This window comes from Sinohyriopsis cumingii, chromosome 15 (genome assembly GCF_028554795.1).
Source record: "Sinohyriopsis cumingii isolate HCF-2022 chromosome 15, ASM2855479v2, whole genome shotgun sequence".
Classification (NCBI taxonomy): Eukaryota; Metazoa; Mollusca; class Bivalvia; order Unionida; family Unionidae; genus Sinohyriopsis; species Sinohyriopsis cumingii.
In genome coordinates, this window is record NC_142975.1 from 89,804,512 (window position 1) to 89,823,750 (window position 19,239).

At 35.0% G+C, this 19,239-nt stretch overlaps 1 protein-coding gene across 4 annotated transcripts; it reads right to left on the reverse strand.

Annotated features, from left to right (window-relative positions):
* Positions 1-1,465: 1,465 nt before the first annotated feature.
* LOC149782278 (solute carrier family 35 member E2A-like) lies at positions 1,466-16,130 on the reverse strand. 4 transcript variants are annotated; one of them, XM_089933658.1, is made up of 7 exons: positions 15,928-16,130; positions 11,765-12,138; positions 10,875-11,010; positions 8,763-9,011; positions 6,314-6,367; positions 3,918-4,121; positions 1,466-2,016 (listed from the first exon to the last, which is right to left on the reverse strand). In XM_089933658.1, the coding sequence occupies exons 2-7, from the start codon at positions 12,015-12,017 to the stop codon at positions 1,803-1,805; spliced, it is 1,110 nt and encodes a 369-aa protein (XP_089789784.1). In that variant the 5' UTR covers positions 12,018-12,138; positions 15,928-16,130; the 3' UTR covers positions 1,466-1,802. The 4 variants fall into 4 exon arrangements, with proteins under 4 accessions (XP_089789784.1, XP_089789782.1, XP_089789786.1 ...); XM_089933656.1 differs by lacking the exon at positions 15,928-16,130 and adding an exon at positions 15,218-15,313; XM_089933660.1 differs by lacking the exon at positions 15,928-16,130 and adding an exon at positions 14,831-15,173.
* Positions 16,131-19,239: the final 3,109 nt, after the last annotated feature.

Consider the following 19,239-nt stretch of genomic DNA (forward strand, 5'->3'; position numbering starts at 1 on the left):
CAAAGGAAAATCCAGAAAGATAGGACCAACTAGACATCACAATTCTTTTGGAGAAAATGTCATGTTATTGCCATTCATTCAGGATAAGTGGCTTAAGACCATTTTCATGAGGATGTCAGATCAACATAATTTTCATTTAGGACTATATAGTAACCAAACAATCACATGGCTATCAAGGTAGTAATCTTGGATGTTATTTTCATTTAGGACCAACTAGATATCATAAGCAGTCTTTTGATGAAAGCCTGATGACAGTATAGTCATCTCTCGAGGAAGAGAAGCAAATAACAAGATTTTGACCACCGTGATGGCCATATTGGAAGTAAGATTGGCACCATTTTAATTTAGGACCAACTAGGCAGAAAGTCATCTGGTGAAAATCCCATATCTATATGACTTTTCATTATGAGTAATGATAAGATTTTCAAGATGGGTGCCATTTAGTTAAATAAATTAAACTTCATTGACATCATAAAAGTCTTTCGGTAAAAACTCAATGTTGATATAACTTTGTGTTCATAAGAAGTAGTGATTTCAAGATTTTTAAGATGGCTACAATGGTGGCTAGTGGATGTCTGATTGGTACCATTTCCATTTAGTATGAACTGGGAATCATAAAGTTTTAATGTAAACCCCATATTCATGTCACCATTTATTCAGTAGTGATAAGACTGTCAGTATGGTCCTTGTGAAGGCCATACTGGATGCAGTACCAGTTTCATTTTGGACTAACTAAACATCATAAAGAGACTGTAAAATATCCCGTGTCAGTATGATTTTCAGTTCAGGTGGTGCAGTGACAAGGTGTCAGTGTGGTGACCATATTCATATTGTATGTCTGAACAGCACCAGTTTCATTTTGGACTAACTAAACATCATAAAGAGACTTTGTAAAATATCCCATGTCAGTATGATTTTCAGTTCAGGTGGTGCAGTGACAAGGTGTCAGTGTGGTGACCATATTCATATTGTATGTCTGAACAGCACCAGTTTCATTTTGGACTAACTAAACATCATAAAGAGACTTTGTAAAATATCCCATGTCAGTATGATTTTCAGTTCAGGTGGAGCAGTGACAAGGTGTCAGTGTGGTGACCATATTCATATTGTATGTCTGAACAGCACCAGTTTCATTTTGGACACTAAACATCATAAAGAGACTTTGTAAAATATCCCATGTCAGTATGATTTTCAGTTCAGGTGGAGCAGTGACAAGGTGTCAGTGTGGTGACCATATTCATATTGTATGTCTGAACAGCACCAGTTTCATTTTGGGCCAAGTGGACCACATGATGAATTGAATGTAATGGTACATGGCATTACTTAAAGTAGTTTGGGAGGAGTAGAGACAACAAACTTGTACTAAAGAATGGACAGATGATTATCCCATCATCTATGACTAGTAAATCTCAAAATGGGTTAAGAGGTGTGAATTGACGCATACAAGCCATTGACAAAACAAAGGCAGTAATCACCCATTTTATTAAAAACAAAAATAATTGATTCCCAACAGTCACTATGACTGTATATATAAAAGCTCTAATAAATGTGGAGAACAAATTACCAGCCAAAAGACTGGCATAAGAAAAATAAAATTATTAAGTACAATAACTACACACATGTTAGACTAAAATATACAACACATTTACTATGTATACTTGCCATCACTGGCAGACCTGGGCCTATTTTGTTTGTAGTTGGACACATAAGTGAGTATATATGATGATTTAAAACCAAAGATCAATGTACAAGTGAGTATATATGACGATTTCAAACTGAAGATCTATACTGTAGACAGTCTATCATCTTCTGCTTCCATTTTCTACTCTAACTTCTTGTGATTCAATCTTGGCCTGGTTAACTAGACGTATACTGTCATATTCTTTGGCCTTTATATAACAAAGGACTCCGACAGTCACAATGATTGTCCCAAGTCCACTAAAGAATGTTACAGGATTTCCAAACACAATCACAGATATCCAGATCAAAAAAGCCCGCTTCACGGTATTTGCCACACTGAAATGACAGTAACATTCAAAATAAGTTATTCTGATCATCATACAAAGGGAGTTAACTTAATAAAGAGTCTACAAAACAGTCTTACCTAAAAAAATTGATACGGTGTGGCACCATTGGTAAAATTGCGAGTTTCACTACCCAATAACACAAGCTCATCACAAAAATAATATAACCACTGTTTCACAAAATCGGAACATTCTCATTTTTGTAATTATCCCTGGCTATTTATGTCAATTGTCTGGCAAAGGTCTGTGATTCTGTTTAGACATAGTTCTACTTTCTGTAAAGGAATGAATGAAAATGGTAAATGTAACAATGCATTCTCAGAAATCTAGCATTTCAGTTATTGTACTAAAGGTACAAGGAAGGAAGTGATGGTACTATAAGAACAGTAATGATGAAGCTCAGCCATGCAATAAATTTGCCAATAACTTGTGTGCACCAAATCAGTTTTCAGATTTGGGGTTTTTACTCATGAACAAAGCTTTCTGAAACAGAAAACCAGTCCAAAATTACTTTTACACACACTTCTTCATTTATTACTGACAGAAATAATGAGAGGTTTCATACCTGCCAACTTTACAGACAGAGCTACATTTGTTTTTTTTTGTTTCAAAAAGTGAGTTTGAGGTCCCAAGAGTATGGGCGTGCACGACTTGGTGATGTTGTACAATTGAGATTAAGTCATTTAGTCATATATGAGCTTGTAGAAAATTAAAAAAAAAATTTCCTGTTTCTTTCAAGCATTTCATAAACTTACAAATGAAACTAGCTGGTAGACATAGCATTTTGTACTGTCATCGCCAGACAAACAAAAAGATCTAAAAACCAGCTGCTACTGTAAATGGCAGAATATACTCTGCAATGAAATAGCCAAAACATCACTTAAGCTTTGAATTCACAGCTTGGTTTAACAATGTTTCAACAGGTTCATTAGTTGAAGATTGAGCTTTGTACTCATATGTTGTATGGATGAAGAGTTTTCTTACTACGTCAATGGATGTTGTACACTCCAGAATGATTAATGTCAATATGGTGTTTGCAATTACTCATGCATTGTATTGATCAAGAGTGTTGTTACTATATCAACAGATGTCATATACTCTACAATAATTAATGTCAGTATGGTGTTAGCAATATGTGCAAAGTGTAAATGTGCTCCCCACTTTCTACCATGTTTCACAAACTTGATGGTCTTTACTCACATCACAGATGGCTATCTTTCCTGCATGTATTTCAACACATTGTTTTCAAAGAGGAATCTTAACTTCAATACTGCTCCTAACAGTAATATTCCAGATCACTCTGGTGACTTGAAAGAAACTTTGCTGATGATCCTGAACTGGCCAGTAACAAAAACTTTATGGTTTTACACAAGGTAAAAAAATGTAATAGCTACAGCTCTTTAACATTCATATCTGATTTTAAAGTGCCTGCTTTTGTTCAAGATACAAGAAAAGCAAGATGATGTGTATATTGCATGAGGAAACCTAAAATGAAAGCTTTGACTTAAGTTGAGAATGTTATTAAAATAATTTAGAAGGTTAGTAAAAGTGCATGTAACACAATAATGGAAATCTCTCTCTCTCTCTCTCACACACACGCACAGGCATAACAGCTTAAATCTTCACCAAATAGATTTTTCAGTTTAAATATGCAAAGAAAAACCTGTCAGCAATTGAGCCATTTCTAAATGTTATGATCATACAGTTTATTTAGTACTATTTGTAGAAAAAACACTGATTAACACATCTGCTGGTGTAAGATTCAAGTTTTCTTGGTCCCATACACTCTTACAAATAAAAACAAAGTTTTATCTCAGATTTTGCTAATCATCTGGCATGAATGTAACTTGCATAATGAATGATATTAGCTAGTCATTTCTGATTAACATTTACCTGTGTGTGACTGGGGATATATATCCCATCAATATGTAGGCTGATATACTCTGACAATGGAAGGAGGTTCCATTTAAAATCAGAGCTATGAGCATTTTTACATCAAGGGTTTTCTTGGCATACAGGAAGTCAATCATGAAGAAAGACACAGGAATCTGCACCATCAGAGAAGCGACACTGGTGTAAAACTGAAGTTCAGCTGGCCTGCAAATATAAAAAGTGCTCCCCAAAATTAGATTAAAATAATCATAAATGGATATGTTGCTGTATATACATATATGTACATACAGAAAGACAGACATGAATTCACATACCTCTGCTAATCAATGCAAATTTCAACACGTATTGAGACTGTTGAGGGGAAAGAAAAGATTGGAGCACTGTCTGTTATTACTTTATCTTGGTTGCAGGGGTGTGGTAATAAATGTATATCATACTCAATTTCATGTTTCTAGCATGAACACTGCATGAGAAATGAACATCAAACAAAAACGTGAACCAACCCAAAGAAGCATAAAATATGGGCTATAATGACCTACTAATGAAATGTAGGAGCAGTGCTTATCATCACCTCCTTTCATCAATTATCATTTATCTAGATAAGATAGTATGTGCAACATTCAAAGTAACCATCCTGATCATGAGGAACATCTCATTTTTTAAAATGCATTATAATCTAAGCCAGCAAAATATGCAATATAGTTCACAGTGACATTTTTTTAAAAAAATGTTGGTATTGTACTAAAAGTTCATTTAGTTTAATGGTTCAAGTATGAACAAAAAATAAGAAAGAGACCAAAGTCAGTAAAGCATAAAATACTGGTCAGTGGGTGTGTGTATGCTGGTTTAGTACTCAAGGAAGATACATAATCACAAAGTTTCATGATTCCTGGTATAACAGTAAAACCCATATGGTCATGAGCTACAATTTGCCAGTAAAATGTAGGTCACAGTTACTTGTGTTGTAAGGGTGTGGTACTGATAGAGATGCATTCAATGGGCTAGTTTTATGATTCTAGCATGAACAACACTTGAGACTGAATGCAAGTCAATTAAGTGTGAAAGACAGGTTACAGCGAAGATTCTAGGTATACATGCATATATACATGGTTCTAAAAATCTATTTGATAATGAGCTAAGCACAAAAGAAACTTAATTTAACCCAGTAAATGTGAAATGCAGGTCACAGTGATCTTTTTGCTTTAGGTTTGCGGAACTAACAGAGATGAATACAATCAAGTTTGATGATTCTAGCATTAACAAAACTGGAGAAATAAAGTACAATTTAACCAAAATCCTTGAAACATGAAATATGACTCGGTGATCTACTATTTGTGGATGTGGTAAGCATATAGTACTCATCAACATGAATCCTCTAACAAAGTTTCATGATTCCGGGTGTAACAGTATTTACATACAGTGTTTAAGAAAAACCTGAGCTAAATAAAATCATTAACTAAGAATGTACAAATGAAGTACAGGTATGCCCTCTCCAGGAGGCAGGTGCTATGAAACCCACTCCAAACTACTGCATGGGTCTCCTCAACAGGTGAACCAAACTAAAGTAATAAACTGCACATCATGTTGCCTTTTCTGGAAATAACTGCATTAGAATGAAATGACTGGAAGTTTCAGTACAGGCAACTTTTCAAGAACTGGCTGAATCACTCTTGTTTGCTTTGTCATCCTACACCAAGCTCACAAGACTGAATTTAATAAATATGTTTTTTTCTGTATAGGTTTTAAAGTTGCTTGAATACAAGCAAAATTTGTTCACTGGTCAGCAAATGTCCACGAAAGAGGGACAACTGATTCTTGGGTTCTTATTGCCATCAGCCTGTTGAGCTTACTGATAATTGCTAGTTATCTCTGGTAAACAAAAATCTGCAGAAAAAAAAATGGTGGTGGACACTTGGACAAACAAAACAATGTGATTACTTTTGGTCTTTGTGAAACTTTGTCTTAGACTAGCTGTTCTCTAATTGTTTTGATTGTGTGTTTGTTAAGCTGCTGTAACCAGGGTCATTTGGTGTGGAATTCAGGCTGCTGGAACCAAAGCCATTTAGTGTGGAATTCAGGCTGCTAAAGGCAAAATTAATCTGTTATTAACTTTTCATAACATATATATCTGTTGCTGTTGTTGTTGTGGGGTTTAACAACATTTTTCAGCACACGATAGGCTATGCATGGTGGCCAGCATTAATGGCAAAGGAAGAATCCAGGAAAACCCTGGAAAGGACCACCGACCCACAAGAAGTTACTGGCAAGCTTTCTCACATACCAACATTGGCCGAATCCGAGACTCGAACCCATGCAGACAGAGGTGAGATGGCAGTGATCTGTAACGGAGAGCACTTTAGACCACTGGGGGCCCCCATATATATATCTGTACTTACCTATATTTATATTTTTCACCACTCATCAACATTTTTGAATAAACATTCTGTAAGCTGAAAAGAGACAAATTTGATAATGTAGAATGTTAGATAAACATTCCAGTGATATAATGACAAATTTGACAATGTAGAATGTTAGATAAACATTCCAGTGATATGACAAATTTGATAATGTAGAATGTTAGATAAACATTCCAGTGATATAATGACAAATTTGACAATGTAGAATGTTAGATAAACATTCCAGTGATATAATGACAAATTTGACAATGTAGAATGTTAGATAAACATTCCAGTGATATAATGACAAATTTGACAATGTATAATGTTAGATAAACATTCCAGTGATATAATGACAAATTTGACAATGTAGAATGTTAGATAAACATTCCAGTGATATAATGACAAATTTGACAATGTAGAATGTTAGATAAACATTCCAGTGATATAATGACAAATTTGACAATGTAGAATGTTAGATAAACATTCCAGTGATATAATGACAAATTTGACAATGTAGAATGTTAGATAAACATTCCAGTGATATAATGACAAATTTGACAATGTAGAATGTTAGATAAACATTCCAGTGATATAATGACAAATTTGACAATGTAGAATGTTAGATAAACATTCCAGTGATATAATGACAAAATTGACAATGTAGAATGTTAGATAAACATTCCAGTGATATAATGACAAATTTGACAATGTAGAATGTTAGATAAACATTCCAGTGATATAATGACAAAATTGACAATGTAGAATGTTAGATAAACATTCCAGTGATATAATGACAAATTTGACAATGTAGAATGTTAGATAAACATTCCAGTGATATAATGACAAATTTGACAATGTAGAATGTTAGATAAACATTCCAGTGATATAATGACAAATTTGACAATGTAGAATGTTAGATAAACATTCCAGTGATATAATGACAAATTTGACAATGTATAATGTTAGATAAACATTCCAGTGATATAATGACAAAATTGACAATGTATAATGTTAGATAAACATTCCAGTGATATAATGACAAATTTGACAATGTATAATGTTAGATAAACATTCCAGTGATATAATGACAAATTTGACAATGTAGAATGTTAGATAAACATTCCAGTGATATAATGACAAATTTGACAATGTAGAATGTTAGATAAACATTCCAGTGATATAATGACAAATTTGACAATGTATAATGTTAGATAAACATTCCAGTGATATAATGACAAATTTGACAATGTATAATGTTAGATAAACATTCCAGTGATATAATGACAAAATTGACAATGTAGAATGTTAGATAAACATTCCAGTGATATAATGACAAATTTGACAATGTAGAATGTTAGATAAACATTCCAGTGATATAATGACAAATTTGACAATGTATAATGTTAGATAAACATTCCAGTGATATAATGACAAATTTGATAATGTAGAATGTTAGATAAACATTCCAGTGATATAATGACAAAATTGAAAATAAGAATCCAAGCAATTAACTCATATATGACTGAAAATTATTGATGTTTTCCTAATTTATCCTCCTCTTATAATGGCCACCACAATTATTCTTTATGCATTAGGTCAGGGGTCATACTGTCTACATTAAGAAGCAATTTGGAATTATTAAATTAAGCAGAATATGATGTATGTCATGTAAAAGTTTGTCTGTTATGAAATGAGACCAAATCCTTGCATACATGTATTTTGAACATTTATAATTTTTTCTACACATTCTAACAAATTAATGTTGAGTAAAGCATAAATCATTTTTAGTGGTGAAAGACCATTAAATATTCTAATGGAATGTAATTTGGTTGTCTCCATGGATAATAGGAAGAGTGTTCAACTGGCACTAGTTTTTCAATGTCTACAGTACCATACAATGACTTTTACTACATTCTTTCCTCGTATTACAACTGCTCCAGTGGCCTAGTGGTTAAAGCATCTGCCTTGAATGCAGGAGGTCTTGGGTTTGAACCCTGGCCAAGTTATACCAAAGACTTATAAAAATGGTACTAACAGCTGCCTTGCTAGGTGCACAGCATGAAGCGGTTAGTGTTAGGACTGGTTAACCTGGTGTCAGGATAATGTGACTGGGTGGGACATCATTCTACATGTCTGCAGCATGATGCCCCAGTGCTAGACATCACTATAGACTGCCACACTGCAGACATCATAGCGATATGACTGAATTTGTTTAAAAGCTACGTTAAAAATCCAAATCACACACACTCACTCCTCAAACTGCATTCCTCTCATGGATTCTACAAAAGAACTTAAAGTAGAACTCGCATGCCCTGCATCATTCTACACTGATTTAATCTGCCATATGTTAAGACTTTTTTTAATTTGCCATGTGTTTTCTATTAAAGAAAGCAAAATTTATAAAGGCCATCTGAGTACGAGAGATAAGTAGAAATGTATCACTCACCACTCTATTAAATTTGTTGCCAAAGCTGCAGCAAATCCTTGTATATTGAAACTCAGCTCAAATGCTGAACACAATGCAAGTCCACCCATAACTGGAATCAGTGACATAAATGTGTAGATCCCAGTTATCTCCCATGTCAATAGTCGTGAAATAAAGACAGTAAATAAAGGAGCAGAACTTTTCACAGTCTCTGTAAAAGACACGGCAACAAACTTCAGAGCCACTAGTCCTAGAACTACAGTAGAAAACCTGCAAAAAGATAATAAGACTTAGTAACTTATTGTTTTGGTTTTAACGCCATTTCTCAGCACAATATAGGCTATACATAGTAACTAGTATAAGTGGTGCAGGAAGAACCTGGGAAAACCCCAATAAGAACCACTGACCCATGGGAAGCTACTGGCAAGCCACTGTCTGACATACCCATACTGGCCAAGCCTGAGAATCGAATCCATATGGACAGAGGTGAGATGACGGTGATAGGTAAAGATTAACACTTTAGACCACTTGGCCACCCTGGGCCTGACTTAGTAGCCAGAAGAAAATGGGAAAACCCCAATAAGAACCACTGACCCATGGGAAGCTACTTGCAATCCGCCATCTGACATACCCATATTGGCCGAGCATGAGAATCAAATCCACACAGACATAGGTGAGATGACACTGATAGGTAAAGACGAGCACTTTAGACCACTTGGCCTCCCTGGGCCTGACTTAGTAACCAAAATTAAGTGAAATAAATATATCAGTAGAATAAACTTAAATGTTAAGTGTGCATACCAATCTTTGCAGTAACTTTGTGGATTTGCCTTTCTTGAAAAGTAAAACAAATGTGCAAATGTACTATGAATGGTATCTCAAACATGAGCCCCATTTATAATAGTCCTCAAGGCCCCACAATCGAGAGATATGTGATGCTGAACTAAAATTGTTGTGGAAACTACATTTCTTCTTTATGATTGGTGACTCTGAGCCTTGACCTCCAACTGAGAAGGCATTTTCCTTACCCCAAGTACAAGCAATCCACCAAGTTTAGTACAGGTTGGTGATGTAGAACTGATTTACTGCACAGAAGTCACTTTGCTACTTTTAATCATAGTGGCCCTGACCCCAAATAGAATAAGGCATTTTCCTTATCTTGAGTGTAAGTCATCCATGGTAAAGGCTGCTGGTGCAAAGCTAAAGTTATTGATCCGAAAGAGAAATGGTAACAGACAGACCAATGGGCAATACATTATACTCTCTGCCATTTTCATAGGCCAACAAAATGGTATTATCATCGTCTTGTGTTGCATATTATTCATTATGGCAACAGGACTGCATATTCAAGGTTTATAACAAGTTTAGTCAAGTTTCCAAAGTCGTTTGTAGCTCAGAATGCTTTCATTTGTCTCGGTTTCCATGGAGTGAATCAGAAAAATTCTTGTACCCATTAACCTAGACTGAGAAAAGGTTGCAATAATGAGATTATCATCCTCTTTAATAATGACCATGACTGTGTTACTGTTTGTGACAGCCAAAGTAGTCATTAACTACTGATTTTTCCAGATGACTATAAAACTGTATGAAATTATCTATTTTGGTTACTATACCCACTTCAGAAATGAGCAATGAGTGTTGTGACTACTTATAGATTTACATTTTCGGTGTAATAATAATCAACACTAATGAAATCTTTTAAGAAAACCTAGAAATCAGAATGGAAATCTCATCTTCAAGGCATATTTTTGGGTCTATGTTGACTTCAGCGAGTACGATTTATTAGACTGAGGACCTGTGGCTAGCAAAGATGGGCTATTCAGCACTGAGTAAAATTAGTTATTCAGTTATCCACAGAAACCAAATCAGACAAAGATAAAGTTAAAACACAGGTACAATTATAATAATACAAAGTCTGACTTTTTATTAAACACCACCCATTTTTTTAAAACATCCGAGACATCTGTAGCCTCTTCTGACATTCCGGAGAGCACATCTAGCCTTTTCTACACCACCACCCTCCACCCTGAGCCTGCAGAGGGATACCAATGAAATGGCCTTTGAAGTGGTTGCTTTAAAAACATTAATATTTTCGAATTTTTTTTTTTTAAATCTGAGTGGCATCCAAAATACCTCATTGTCCCAACAAGGATCATATTCCTCCAGAAATGTTTGGGTTTGCCCTCACGTTTCACTGGCTTGTAAAATCCAAGTGGAAGATACATCTGTAGAAAACCCAATGTTGTTGTCATCATAATCTGTACTGCCCCTGGAAATAACACAATCCAATAAAACAATTATTAAAAACAATATTCCCTAACAATACGAGTTTGATCTTTTGTCAATTTTATTTTAATATTCCTCACTGTCAGCTCAAATCCATGTTATCTTAAGTTTAATAATCCCAGTGTTTAAATTAACCAAGCACACACCATTTCATTTCGTGCTTACTGGGTACAAATATGTCGGTTTGAAACCAGCAGAGTCATATCAACGACTTTTAAAAATGGTACAAACAGCTGCCTCACTAGGTGCGCAGCATTAAGAAGTTAGTGTTAGGACTGGTCGGCCTGGCGTCAGGATAATGTGACTGGGTGGGATATCATCAAAATATTCCTCCCATACATGGACCTTGAACCCCACCCCACCCCACCATGACCAGCACCTATGGGGCCATAACCCAAAATTTGTGACAAACAGTACATGTTTTTCTATGGCTGCATTTATAAAATCTGATAAGAAAAATATATAAAAAATGCTACTGGATTTGCAAATTTTGCATATTCAACTTTTAACCTCCTCATAGAGAACCCAAGAAAGTAGTCAAAATATTATACCTAGCTACCAGACCAGTAACATATAGGCAACTTCTCTATTAAGTTTATGGAGGAGATAGAGCTATGGAGAGAGTCGGAGTAAATGGAAAACTGAAGGATATCACAATATTCCTGACAACTTTGTGGACCTCCTGAGCTAAATCATATAGAAATAATGTATTTCTAATTCAACATAATTTGACTTACCCAATAATGTAGGATCTGCTTTCAAGGATGACAGGATGTACTTGTTCAGAAATAGGGTACAAAAGCTGAAGAAGTACCAAAGCGTTAAAAATGATAAAACTCGAACATCCTTGAGACCTCTACTAGACTCCTTGCCCTCTTCATGTTTAACTAGGATGGCTTTTGTGGCAGGGATGAATCTGGAACTATCCATTGACATTACGAGGAAGTCATCCTCGTGCTGACTTGTAGCAGTGTTATATTGCTTGGTCATTCTTGGAAAGCGAAGTTTGGATCAAATACTGTATAGGATGCTACTGGTGGTAAGGAGACGGATATGATCACAAAGAGTTCAGTCACAGGGAAAGGACAAAGGAGTCACAGCTTGTCAGCTTCTGTAAAAGAAATAAATTAAATAAATCAATAACTGACTTGCTGTTGCTGTTATTCTTTTATTTTACACAATCTTGAATAATTTTTTACATCAATCTTTTATTATGACAAAATTCAATCACAAAAGCCATTACATTTTGTCATTAAATTTTAAGGAATTAAATGTGCCCTAGAAGTTTTAGAAATGTTAAGTCTCTGTAAAACCAGCTGTGTTGTTTATGAAATAAGAGATCCAGTCATTGACCAAATATGTAGACATTAACACAAAATTATTGCTTTTCTTTCTGTCCAGATGATTCCTGTCAAGAAAAAATGAGATGAAACGTCGGAAGACTTGATTAAGAATATTGTTTTGTGAATATCTGAACATAAAATACATTTTCAAACAGACTCTGCAGTCAACCATACTGACCACTGGCACTCCTTTTTGTCAGAAAAAAATGAAATTAGCTAAGTAAATATACTTCAGGATCATAATGTTTAAACCATGTTATACAAGTGCAATATAAAAGATACATATTGTATTTTGTACTCTGCAACATCAGTTAGTAATTATTTTCTGATGCTACTGGAAATTTCAAGTAAACTGCTATTACAAAGGTGTGTTGCATTTAGCTTTTTTTCCAAATGTAACTGAAATCTGCAATTATATTTAAATGATGAATATTTACCAGCAACAATTTTTATAATTCAAGGTGTATCATTTACTTTTCCATTTGTTTGATGATTTGAATGTCAAATTCATTTTGCAATTGTATCAACTGACTTGGCCTGTCAATTTAACAAACAATCCTGTAAATTCAAAGATGTTTTTTTAATTTAATTTCACACATTCTTTGGAAATGTTTTAACTATATTTATCACTTATGGTAATTACTCTTCTATTTCATTATTTTGAAAAACCGGTACATTAGGCTGTTCTGCTCTATTTGTAGTCTTAAACATTATACTTATTCTTTTTATGCACGTTAATACTTAAGATCGACTCATTTAATACTTTACTGAATTTATAGTTTATTGTACTTTCACCTATTTTAAAATCAGACATCTTTCCATTTTTAACAAATCTGTAATAATAAACACTCACAATTAAATGCAACTAACGTTAAAAGAAAATAAAATTTAGCATATTTAGAAATACTGGCTATGAAACATCTCTGTTCAGAAACGACTAGTCCCATAACGTAAGCCGTCTACCCTGATATTTGTTTTTTGTTCAACCCATCATCAAATATTGGTGTGGATGTCTTACATTGTTGAATTAATTGCAGAGCTAGAAAAAAGAATGTGAAAAGTTCGGACTAGGGTCCGATCTACAACAGTCCTACAGCAGAAAACATTCCCCTGATATTTATGTTTTGGGTTTGCACCCAAAAATATAAAGATCAGGGAAGTATCTTACATTGTGGGACTAATTCTACATATGCAATGCTGTCGGGCATTTCTGCGCACCTAAGGTTTCCGTATCCAATACTGAAGCAAAACGCATGCCGAATTCAACCGATTGACGAAAATAAAATACTGCATTGCTTACCATTTGAAATGAGGAAATTGTCACCAGAATATTCTGTTCAAATAAATATTAATTTTGGACACACAGATACCACCCCTGTGTTTTCATAACTCGTGATATGTCTTCCTATTCTGCGCACAGATTTGAAAAGATGTAATGTTCATCCATCGGGCTAAGAAATTAAATAAATTACTTTGGACTGTTTCTGTCAGCCATTCAGTCAAGTAATTAGGTCAGATTTATAGCTAGGTTTACTACATTCAACGTAAAAATGTCAATAAATGGCAAGAGATATTACACAAGCTAAACCGATCTTGTAAAAACATTAGTAATGTTCAATATTTTATATTAAAAAAATAAGCTATTATGTGGAAGAGAAACAACAATGAATAGGATGTAATGTGTTTACAACGTCTTGTTTATAGGGAAAAATTACTAAAGAATTTAGAAACAGACTATATGTCAGGAATTTCTTGAGAATCCTGCTATAGTGGGAAGTTGATACGTAGGGTAGATGATTTTGTATGCATGAAACAACTTCTTGCAAAACTGGAAATATGGATTAAGAAAATTTAAGATGCAGAATTTTTTTAAGGTATACATTTACATCTTTTATATAATGTATTTATTTGTATGGTTGTAAAAGATACATAGTAAATAGGATTTTCTGGGTTACAGGTTCAAGAAGGTCATGGAGTGGTTCTTCATGCTGACATTTAGAAATTATACTGTCATAATCATATGCATTTCGAGTTGAAATATGGGATATTTTTGTACACTTTATGAATATCACTTTTCTTAATTAAAGTATGATCGGTCTTTCTTGATACAAAATGGATTTTTTTAACCCAAAATGACACATGATCCAATGCTTACAGAAATGATGTATCATTGCGCAGAATTAACCAAAATGGTGTGATTTAGTCCTACATGTAAGACCCTGACGCTGATATTTATATTTAGGGATAGCACTAAAACAAAACCAACATTAGTACTAATATTAGTACCCTTACTCGTACCTCAACCACAACAATATCAAGTTGAGGCTACGACATCGTAGCTAAACCAACATGTACGATGTCTTACATTGTAGGACTAGGTGGTGACTGTATTACATGCCTTCATATTCACCCTTTTCTAGGAACTGAAATACTGTAGACTCCTTAAGAATCCATTATCACCTATTTCGAGATATTTATCCAAACTGCACAGATGTAGACGTTGAAGCAACTTCACCATGTTACAACGTTGTGTCGCCAAATGTCTCGGAGTCGTAGGCTTATGTGCACCAGCGATTTGTGCACAAGTAAAATTGCATCTTTTCACATCGTATTTCTTAACACATATATTGAAATTAATTTGAATTCCAGAGAAACGTGGAATTAGATTTAAATAATCAAAAATGTGAATTTTGTAAAAGTCAAGATACAAAGTGAATCTACTATATTATAATCATAAGTGTGAGCACAGGTGCTCGACGCGAGCTTGATGTTGAGAAGAAAAGAAAAAAACAATAATGTGAGCGGACAAAAAAAATCATACAGAGTGCCATAAATATCTCAGATTACCCCTATGACCCGTTTTGACATTGGACCCTCTCTATCATATTATATCAGTTTTTCAACGTGGCGACAACTGATCCTAAATCTTCCGCAAAATTCTTCACAAACTCGGAGTAGCTCTATTTACCGGAAGAAATTAACAACAGGAATTACCGGAATAAAGGAAAAATATTAATAAGAATCGAAAATTAAAATGCTGATAAATATAATGAATTTTTTTTAAACTTACTACAAAATGGTGTTATTTTTACTTTAATTTTTGACATTTTTAACTAAAAATCTGAATTGAGATTTCTCATTTATTTCAATTCATTGGTTAACTACTTCAAAGCGAAACGTACCCAAGTAAAAACGTACCCAGACCGAAACGTACCCATGTCAAAACGTACCCAAATTCAGGAACAATGATTTGACAGCCATCAACCATGTTCTTTTTTCTTTCTTTCTTTTTGTACCTATATTTAGCAGTAGTTCAATAAAGACAAGCTACATCCTAGTACTAATATTAGTACCCTTACTCCTACCTCGTGGACAGGGTACTAACATGAGCATAAACGTGTCAATGGAGCTAGCCGGGTGTGAATCACACCCGGCTCTCTTTTAGCATAATATCAACAATTTGAACATATCCTTATTCCAATAAATTGAGTAGTCCTCTTTTTTAATACCGGAAGTATCGAAAACCATTGTAGAAATAGTTGTAAAATCTCGTTTACCTTTTTTATCCGATATTTTCGTTTAGATCGTCCGCAATATTAGTTCAAATAATGATTACTTCCGTTCTCAGCCTCGTTTGTTTGTGTGCCATATAAGGACATTGAGGCCTTATTTGGAAACGTAAACAAATCGTTTGATTGGTTGATTGATTGGATTTACGTCGCGTGCGCCCAGAAGGGCATGTGCGACGGGTTTATTCCCGCACAGCGGGATGTTAAATGTTCCTGGGGGATGGAATTAGTGCCACATCCCCCAGGCGTTTACGTACTCAAGGAGAACTGCTAATTTATCCGTCAGGTCGTAGGACTATACGTCTCTAACGACCTGAATGAAGGGCTTTCGTGAGTGGGAATGGGCCCAACACACACTCATGTTAACAATGAGTTGAAGCAGCAGGGAAGTTCTACAGACCCCCTGGCACAGACCGAATTAACCCTCCCACCGAACATTTATCCGTAGAAGCCTCAGAAAGCAGAAATAAAGCCTCCTACGCAAAATAATCCGCAAAATTTCCCCCCAAATTGCATTTTCGGGCATAAAAAAAAATGCATCTTTTTTGGGGGGGGGATATTGTAAAATTTGTTTGTGATTGCAAATTTGGGCTGCAATTTTATGAGTAAATTTGATCAAGACCAACTCGATATCTACTACGCGGATCATGAAGATTAATCGTGACAAAACCGTGCGGAGTTGCCTGAGCGTGACTAAAGAAATTTTTAAACTTATTTATGTCCATGTCGCCATTGCACCAAGTTTGATGAATATTCCTCAGCGTGTGAGTATCAACGCCATTGAAAACTGATAAAATATTACAATTATCTCTAATTACCTTCGGAATTTGCGTATATCGCTGCGTCACGTAAATCACATCGGTGTTCTTGTGTCGGCCACGCGAGAATATCCTAGCTGGGTTAGTTTGCTTATCCAGCATCACATCGTCGAAAACAACAAGATTATTAGTATCACCGTCTAAACTTTCTACTGATGGAGCCTCATTGATGTCCGTGATAAATTCTATTGTGCCATCCTCAGTATTATCACTAAATTCCTTTAGTACTTGATAACATCGCTGATCATCTACAGATGGCGCAATCAAATATAATTTATCCCATTTTAGCCATCTCATTATCAAATTTAGCAACAACTGCGTTTTTCCAGATCCCGACGGTCCGATGATTATCATTCTAATCGAATTTGGTAGTGCGTCGACGTGTTTCACTTGTTCGCGTTTTTTCGTGGCTGAAAAATCAATTACATTCATGTTATTAGAATATTATGGATTCATATTGTGTTAAGTGTCGCACTCGAACTGCCACGCTAAATCCAATCGAAGTTGTCACGCGCAACAACAGGAATGCAATCAGAGGTGAATGTGCTGTTTGTGGAACAAGCAAATTTAGATTCGTTAAAAAAAAAATAGAAGAACCGGAGGAGACATTGCCGCCTCCATGAAAAATCTACCAGGATTGCCTTGGGCAAAATATCCCGGAGAGAAACATTTGCCAGGATATAATTACTGCGGACCTGGCACAAGATTAGATATAAGACTTAATAATAATAATCAGCCAAATCCTGGTGAAGAACCAGTAAATGCCATCGATAACGCATGCTACTATCACGATCTCGCATATCGCAGTGGAGATTTAGAACAACGACATCTCGCTGATGTGAAGCTAATTCACGCAATAGACGTCATTCCTAATAAAAATTTCAAAGAAAAATTGGCAACCTGGTTGATAAAAGGAGCGATGAAAGGTAAATTAGTCCTAGGTGCTGGTTAATTTATAATGGAGCAAATATATTATTCTCCGCGAGGATTTTGGAAGGGAAAATCAGCAATTGCTAAACTTGCCAAGGCTGCAAAAGTAAAACAATCTACCGCTGAATCATGGTTATCAAAACAAGCTATTTGGCAAATTTATCTTCCTCCGCCTAAGAAAATACCATATGCGAGTTTCTCCGTCAGTGTACCTAACGAAGTTCATCAAGCTGATTTAATGTTTCTTCCTCACGATACCGTTAATGGAATCACGTACAAATATGTTTTGACGATTGTTGATATTGCTAGCAGATACAAGGAAGCAGAACCGCTATCAAATAAAACAGCAACGGAAATAGCAAATGCATTTGAGAGAATTTATTCACGATCTCCATTGATATGGCCGAATCTTCTCCAGATTGATCCAGGACGAGAATTTCTTGGCGCAGTTACTGCGTTAATGAAAAAGAATAATGTTAAAATCCGTCGCGGTATTGTAGGTGTTCATCGCAATCAGGCTATCGTTGAAAGATTCAACAAAACACTAGCGGAAAGATTATTCGGATATCAATACGCAAGAGAATTTATTCAAGATAAACGATCTCACGATTGGGTAACAAGATTACCTCACGTGATTAACGCACTAAATAACGAAGTAACACGAACGATATCAATGAAACCCGCAATTGCAATTACAAAGACAAAAATACCACTAAAACGAGATTCTACTATTCCACCTGTGCTGGGTAGTGTTATTGTAAGGTATTTATATAAAGAAGGAGAAGCCGAAGGTGGCAGAAAAAGAGCAACCGATCCAAATTGGAGTGTTACAACACATAAAATATCGGCAGTAACAAGATCATCAGGAAGACCAGCAATTTATTTTCTAGATTCACTAGCACCGCAACGAGGATTTACCAAAGAAGAACTACAAATAATTCCAAAAGATACTCAATTACCGCCATCTTCGTTAATGTGAAATTTAATCCTACCTAACTGAGATAATTTTCTTACTCGAGAAACAGCTAGATAAACTAAATTTGACCAGGAAATTCTATCATCAACAATCCAAATTTGGCTATCTACTGTTAATCCCTGTGACGAGTGAATCGTTGCTGCATATCCAAGTTTCCATGGCGATCTTTCTGCGTTTATCGCATCATTGACAAGATTAATATCGACGAAAATAATATCGTTTAAAACTAATATTTTTTCTTCTCCGCACGGCAAAGTAACATTAATATTTTGTTTCCTAGTATCAGCTGGCCTATAGCATAACGGAACCTGCAACGTTGGAAATTTCTCACAATGAAGTTTAAATAATATTTTCTGAATAGCATCGCGAATAATTTTTCTGCTAGCAACGATCAAATGATCAGGACGCCACAAATTTAGAAAAAGATCCATCGGAGTCTCATCAATTATTTTTCTCATCACATCACATTGAATTTTATTAGGTTGCAACCGAATTAGTTTTTTAAACTCAGTCAGTAAATTATCATTGGATCTATAATCGGTATCAATCTCTTCATAATAATCTACAAAGTTTCTA